We start from the raw sequence: 7,685 nt of genomic DNA on the forward strand, positions 1-7,685 counted from the left end.
TGACCGTGCACAAATTCTGAAAAGTGTGTGTTCAAAAAGGAAATGGTGTTTTGGGCTGGAGTATCCCTCTGAAGTCATAAAAGGCCCATCACCACCGAACAAAACGAATGTAAAAATGAATATGATATCGCTCTCTCTCTGAGTCAAATGTTTGTCCACTGCAGCGGCTTGTCTTGGCTCCGTCTACATGATGACAACATCTGCCTGGCGAAGAAACGATCCAGCACATAACCCCCCCCCCCCCCAATAAACCACAACCTGACATTTTTGTTTATTTATTTATTTTTCTATTAAATTAAATTACTGAAATTACTTCATTAGCTGGAGGTTGAATTTCTTTACCTCTGGGATCTGGGGTACCTGTTTCGAGGCCTTTATGCTAAGCGAAGCAAAACGAGCTTCCCTCTGCGTACAACAGGAGTGATATCAGTTCAGTCAGCACCGCTATGATCATAAATGAGTTCATGTCCATGATCGCAATTAGTTATATTTGGTGGTGTGACTCTGTTCCGCGACCTTCCACGTGCGTACGCTGATGTGGGCTGGCCCAGAGATCTCTACTGTCTACGACCAGCTGATGCACTGGATAGTGGCTGAGCTTGACTTCGTGGCCTGCCAATCGACGATATGCTCCGTTAGTCTCATTTAACTCTTTAAATATTCATCTATTGCGTCACCCAAAAAAGCCCCCTTAAACGCAATTTGAATTTACCCATTGTCTTTTGGACGGGGATGCCAGTGATGTCGGGACAATCTCAACGCCGATTGGCTTTTTGCGACATCGCGTCACACAAATCTTTCCCTCGACCTCATATATGTCAACTCGCTCGGGACGACGCGAATTATTCGGAATTCACATCTATTTATGACTTTGCGTTGGCTTTGTATGTAATCCCATCGCGTGCATCACCACGGGAGTGGAAAACGTTACTATTGCATTGTGCAGTTTTACCCATGAGCCTTTGCCCTGTGCTGGAGACCATCAGTTGTCTCCCTTTGCTCTGCTATGTATATCCTTAAGCCGGTGTTCAAAGTCGGCGAGATGTGTGTGTGTGTGTGTGTGTGTGTGTGTGTGTGTGTAAGGGCAAGAATTTTAATGTGAAAGAGCAGCTTTATGTATGACAACAGGGGCAGCAGCGTGTACACTGTAATTTGATCATACAAGGCTCTACATGTCTGCTACATGTGTTGTCTCGGACACAGGACCGTAGGAAACACGGGGAGGCCTCTCCTGGAGGGGAGAAGGCAGAATGCATGTTATGAAGCACAGAACGCTTTAACATCCACCAGCTCTTCTCATTTATGCTTATCTGGCTGACGGCTGTGTAAATGGCTTTCTGTTGGAGGAGGGGTCCCTGAGGGGAACTGTTCCACTCCGAGGCAGTGACAGGCCAGTAATGCTGCCACCACCACCAGCAGCAGCACCAGCGGCCCCCACACACACCCCCACCACCCCTCCAACTACCGAACAACCCCCCCCCCCCCCCCCCCCCCCCCCCCCGCCAACCAACCCGGACAAACATCTTGATTGTAATTGAATTTTTGGGACGGCTGCTGCGTGACGGACGACAGATTGGGAGAGAGGGGGAGACGGAGAGAGAAGGGATGAAAGGGAGGCTACCGAGGAGGAGGACGGAGGAAGATGGAGTGGTGAAGAGGTTGGGGCAGTGACAGAGGTTGAAATTGAACAGCAGGGAGGAGGAAATAGCGCAGTGTTTTTTTTTTATAGGGATGCGGATGACAGCGCAGAGAGGGAGGACAAGAGTGGTGCCGAGAGGGATGCTGCTGGGGATTAGCTTCGCTTCCGCCTCGAATTCTCATAGCCCATACGTGACATATGTCATGACCAAGTGGGCAACCCGCCGTCACGTCGCCCATCGGTTTGTGAGCTGCCATTTTGAAGCCTCGGGTTCAGCACTTTAAAGCGGGCCGCAGTCCGCGCGGTAGGAGAAAAATAATTTTAACTTGGGATGAGGATACAACCAGAAAATGAAGCGCTTTACCAAGTGCAAGTGAAAAGTCAGAAATGTCTAATGCCTAATAAACCCAGCGGATTTTGGATTTACTCTCCCTTTTTTCATTTTTTTTTCTTTTTTTTATTGGGATCAAATCCAGCTTTCTCTTCACATCGCCTGTGATATTACCAACAGCAGATGCCATAAATTCCGACAATCCGTTCCGACAAGTGCCCGTATCGACAGGAAGCAGAATTGTTTTCAGAGGCAAATTTACACTCTGGGTTTGCAGCATAGACGGTGTGATCGTGTTTGTGATCCCACCCCAAGAGTGGGATCACAAACACAAAAGTCCACACATCTGTGTTCAGGGTTTATTTTTGGGGGGGGGGGGGGGATTTTCACATTTCAGGCAAGTGAGGAAACTAAAATATCTGACACACGTGTCTGTTTCACAGTGTCGTGGTTTGATTGTAAAGTTGAGAAAAAGCAAAGGAATTTGGGGTCGCAGCTTCACCCACTGCACAAGTCTGTAATCTCATCTGTCACTTTGTTTGGATGGTTTGGTTATTATCTTGATTGTGTGTGTCATATTTTTGACAGTGTGCTTCTGTACTCCAGACGTGAGATACTGAAATTTGTGAATGCCTTTTCGTTCCAGACCTTCTTACCACTCTTCTTATGTTCTCTCTCTCTCTCTCTCTGCCTGTTTGTGCTTCTATCACCTCACAGGTTTTATTTAGTCAGCGGCGGGGTGCCCCTCATCATCTGCGGGGTCACGGCAGCCGTCAATATAGACAACTACGGCAGCGGGGAGCAAGCGCCCTAGTAAGTCCTCCATTTGCTTCCGCTCTCAAGGTTATGTCACTCTGTGATGAAATATTTCCAAAAATAAACCTTCATTTGATTTTGACAAATACACACTCACCACCACTATGCTTTTATTTCCCTTTGGTGGATTTGGGTTTGAATTAGTTGTTGTGTGGCCGTTTGCATATGCAGGATATTTGGGCGGGAATTATGAAGGTACAGGTGCCATTGCATATGTTCAAAAAATGTACTGATCTGTTGTGAAGACAAATCAAAGTATTGAAATACTCTGGTGTATATGTGTGTTGCAGCTGCTGGATGGCCTGGGAGCCCAGCCTGGGAGCCTTCTACGGCCCCATGGCCTTCATCGTCCTGGTGACGTGCGTCTACTTCCTCTGCACATTCGTCCAGCTGCGTCGGCACCCTGAAAAGAAGTACGAGCTCAAGCAGCTGACGGAGGAGCAGCAGAGGCTGGCCGCCGTCGATGTGCCGACCCACTGTCATCAGGGAGCCGAGCCCGGGGCCCTGGCAGCCCCGCCCAGCGGGAGCCACTGCCCCGCTGGCTGCCCGGGTGTCCCCATCAACCCGGCGCTGCTGGCCAATGAGCACTCCTTCAAGGCTCAGTTACGAACCACAGCCTTCACCCTTTTCCTGTTCTTAGCCACCTGGACTTTTGGCGCACTGGCCGTGTCGCAGGGCCACCTCCTGGATATGATCTTCAGCTGCCTCTACGGTGCCTTCTCCGTCACCCTGGGCCTCTTCATCCTCATCCATCATTGTGCCAAGCGTGACGACGTTTGGCATTGCTGGTGCTCCTGTTGTCCTGGACGACGAGCCGACGCCTGCTCGGGCGCCCACGGGCCTGCCCCAGCGCGGCCCAAGGTGAACGTGAACGGAGATAACCCCGGCCACGGCCATGGCCACAGCCACTGCCACCATGACTCACCATGTGTGGGCAAAGCACTGATGAGCTGCAGTCATGGCACTTTAGGTCACTGTAAACATGCCGCCCTTCCATCCTCGCAAAACCACGTGGCGTGCTTGGCACCGGTGACGCCGTGCTGCGCCGCCCTGCATAGCCAGCAGCTGATGGAGGAGGAGCCTACGGCGACTCATGTACTGCTGCACGCGGACCCCGAGGGTTACAGGCCGGGGATCCAGTTGCACCCCTGCCTAAAGAGCAGCACCAGGACTAAAGGCCGTCAATTCAGCCGCCGGGCTGGGGCCGGCACTTGTGGAGCAGGGGGCGAGAGGGAATACGCCTATCACATCCCCTCCAGCGTGGATGGAGGCAGCGTGCACAGCTCACACACTGACAGCCCGCACAGCACACACGAGCGTCACGCCCACATCTGTCCACATCTGGCCCACGAATGCCACCATGACGGGCATCACACGTGCCACGCTGCTGCGGCCGCCGCGCATGAGGCCCTGGTGTGCCACAATCCCTGCCACAGGCACATCTGCTGTGCCAAGGCAGACCTCCTCCCTTCGCTGTGCCCGGCAGATCCAGGCGACACAGGCATCTTCCTGTGCGGCTGCGGCAAAGTGGCCGAGGAGGACCCGACGGCAGCGCATCACCATCTGGAGATGCAAGCCCCGCGCAGACAATCCTACCCCCAGAACCTGCCCAATCAGAATGGTATTCTAAAAGGGGGCCTGCACGAAGGACTCATGTACACCTCGGACAGCACGGGGAATATACGCACTGGACCCTGGAAAAATGAAACTACTGTGTAGCGTGGGAAGGAAAAATATGGGAGACGGGCAGCGCCCCCGCCTCGTCCCGCCAAAAATAAACCCTCACCTACCTTTATAGAATAAAAAAAACAAGAATTGAATAACATATTTGAACATCACAATCAGCGTGGGATATTTTTATTTTAACGTCCTCATGTTTTTATGTGTGCTGTTTTGCTGTACAGAATCTGATATATCATGTAAATGCTCCCTGTAGAGCATCCATTCACAAAACAGAATCTCTTCCATCGAGAGGAATTTGTGAAATATGTGTCACATCATCCCATCAGATGTAATTGAAGGTATCTCCATCGTTCCATATTACTGCAGATCACTCTCTCTCTATATATATATACAAGAAAATGAATGGTTGTATGTATGAATATGTGTTAGTGCTCAAACGCAACACGCTGCAAGGTTTTTTTTTACACTTTGAATTCCAATCCATCAAAAAGTCGACGATGACAGTGAAACCTCCAGTACTTTCAAGAACTCTTGTCATCCACGTTTTAGACGACTAAACCAGCAATTTTAGATTCCATGGGTATTTTTGCCATTCAGTCAAGCAACTGTGAATATCCACACAAGATTTTCTAAGTAATATACAAAGATACTGTCGCTTGCCAGAGATGTGTGGACGGCAGTTATGTCGTTAAAAATTCAAGGTAACAGAAAAAGAGCAAAGTGAAATTAAGCGTCCTCTTCCAGGTTGGTATTGATAGTGCTTGTCCGTTTGACGTCTTCACTGTTGTGTTTCTACTTTTCTGGGAAGACAAGTAAATATCAACGGCGTCGAACGGCAAAAGCGTGGCCACTGTGAACAGAGAGCCGGTGTCACCGAGTCCCCGGATTTCGATTACCACACAGCGAGCTCCACCCCCAAACCCAGTGTGCAGGTTTTTATCCTCTTCGGCTCGGCTCACACATGCTCCATGTGGCATCTTAAAGCGTATGATTCATTGTAAAATCAAGCCCTCAAAATTAGGGATGCACCGATACCGGTATCGGGTATCAGGTCCGATACTGTGCCCATAACTCGTAAACTATAAACCATGAAACTACTCCGATACTACAGCACCTGGTGCCACTCTGTGGTCCTCTAGTCGGTTGAGCAGGAAAGGCAGCATTGGTGGAAGAGGAGCAATGTCAGCAGTTTGTTGAGCGAGTGTTACCTCTATGTAGATATTATTCATATAGACTTTGTAGTTGCAGAAATATACTGTACTCATTCATTTTTTGGGCATGGCATTATCAAGCAGGGGCAAGTACTCATATGTGTACTCGATATCGGTAAGTATCCAAATGCAAGTACTTGTACTTGGTCTGAAGTGGTATAGAGGTGCATCCCTACTCAAAATATTTAAGGACAAAGAGTGTGAATGTGATCATAAAAGAAACAACAGGCTGGTCAAATGTTTGGGAAATTAAAAACCTGATGAAACATTTCAGCCACCACGGGCATGAGCCACAAAATGGCACATGGTAAGAATCACTGCAAATGCAAGTCCTATTATTTTTTTTTATTTTTGTCTCACAAAAGCCCCAAAGCATGCCCGCCTTGTTCTACGTAGCTATGTGATATATTTTAACACAGTGTAAATTAATGCCCGTCCTAGAACACATTATTTGCCTTGACATGATAAAACCGCCGCAGCTTGCCATGTATAATTTCTGTCACACTCTTGGATTAAGCCTAGTTCCCAACAAATACTGCACCATTTCCCACCGGCAATCTCCATTTCACACGACTTTAAGCTTAGGTTTATCCTAGAGGCCCGTCCTGGAAATCATAATTCTCCCTCTTCTGCTCTGGTAGATAACTTGTGTCAGGAGAAGCCAAAGTTGAAGTATAGATCTTTTGTTTTGTTTTGTTTTGGGGGGGAGGGGGGGTCGATGAAGGTCAAACTCTTTTTGAAGCAATGCCACTTGATAAAGAAGGCAAGGAGACTCTGTATCGGTTTGGACGCACTTGTTTGTTTTATGAGTGATGATATCGAGTATGATACTCCAGACAAAACCTGCTATACATTTCGTCAGAAAAGCCAGTTGGAAAAAAAAGAAAAAAAGAAGATGTACACCCAAGCAGCGCATATAATCTCACAGCAGTCCCTGCTCTAGCTAAACCACCTCGGCATGCACATCATCTCTCTGTCCATCCCGTGCACTCTGGTCTATGTATATAGAATTGGTTTCTGATGAATTACTTTTGTATGAGATTTAAAATATTTAAGAATTAAATAAGTCTATATGTAATGAAAGTTGTATGGGGGGGAACTGTCCTCTCAATGTTTATACTCAGTATCTGAGTTTTACAAATGTCTGTTTTGTTTTCATATGCCTTTTTCTGTTGCAGTTTTGTTTTTTTTAAGTTGACTTCATAAAGTATGCATACTCGCCGCGTGTTGTGAGACTTATCCTGTCATATCAGAAATAGAAAATGCACTACACATAATAACGTTCGGCCTGCCAGAATGGAATGTGTCACTGACAGTATGATTATTATAAAAGTGTTTGTTCAGACAGAAGTATTTGGATTCAAACTGTGACTTCTACAGGAGGAAAGAGAAATACTGATGTGACACTCCCTTCGTTTGGATGTCTAACCCTGTTCAAAGACGATGCCTGAACCCCTTAGTGGAGTTATTTCCTGTGTCTGGGACAAAAAAAGGGATATTGCAAACCTATGAATTCTAAAACAGTAGCCCACAATTCATGATATAATGCGGACTCCTTGAACGCTGGCAGTTATTGGCCCTGGCTTCGTAGATATTGAAAAGGGATTTGTAACAGTATCACACAGAAAAACATTTGGAAACAGCCTCTCCCGCAAAGAGCCACATTAAACTGAGAGAACACCAGTCGAGGTTAATTGCTGTGCAACATGTGTATTTTGCTGGTGTGTGTGTGTGTGTGCGTGTGTCTTAGGAGCAGCCCGAGCGTTTCAGTGTCTGTGAGCGATGACGTGTTTGGTGTCAAAGGTCACCGCGGGGCCACCATGTTCCTGTTGTCATCCGTAGCAGACGCACTGCCCCTGAACAAGCTTTGCTGACTTAAATTCCGGCTCCCTCAAGTTTCAGCTGCTGGAATATTCACCTGTGGTACTGTGACAAAACCTAAAAAGCCAGTTTTCACTTTTTTCTACATTGACACAGATTCCAATAAATGTATTTTTTCACCATG

The 7,685-nt window shown here is 47.6% G+C and overlaps 1 protein-coding gene across 3 annotated transcripts in view; it reads left to right on the forward strand.

The window, feature by feature from the left end:
- The window catches only part of LOC118283520 (adhesion G protein-coupled receptor A1), a 132,611-nt gene extending 124,926 nt beyond the window's left edge, over window positions 1-7,685 (forward strand). For all 3 annotated transcript variants that reach the window (XM_035605594.2, XM_047335153.1, XM_047335154.1), the window contains 2 exons: window positions 2,688-2,783; window positions 3,077-7,685. In XM_035605594.2, coding sequence (XP_035461487.2) covers window positions 2,688-2,783; window positions 3,077-4,505 — 1,525 coding nt within the window. In that variant the 3' untranslated portion in view covers window positions 4,506-7,685. The remainder of the gene's footprint in view (window positions 1-2,687; window positions 2,784-3,076) is intronic.

Source organism: Scophthalmus maximus, chromosome 10 (genome assembly GCF_022379125.1).
Source record: "Scophthalmus maximus strain ysfricsl-2021 chromosome 10, ASM2237912v1, whole genome shotgun sequence".
NCBI lineage: Eukaryota > Metazoa > Chordata > Actinopteri > Pleuronectiformes > Scophthalmidae > Scophthalmus > Scophthalmus maximus.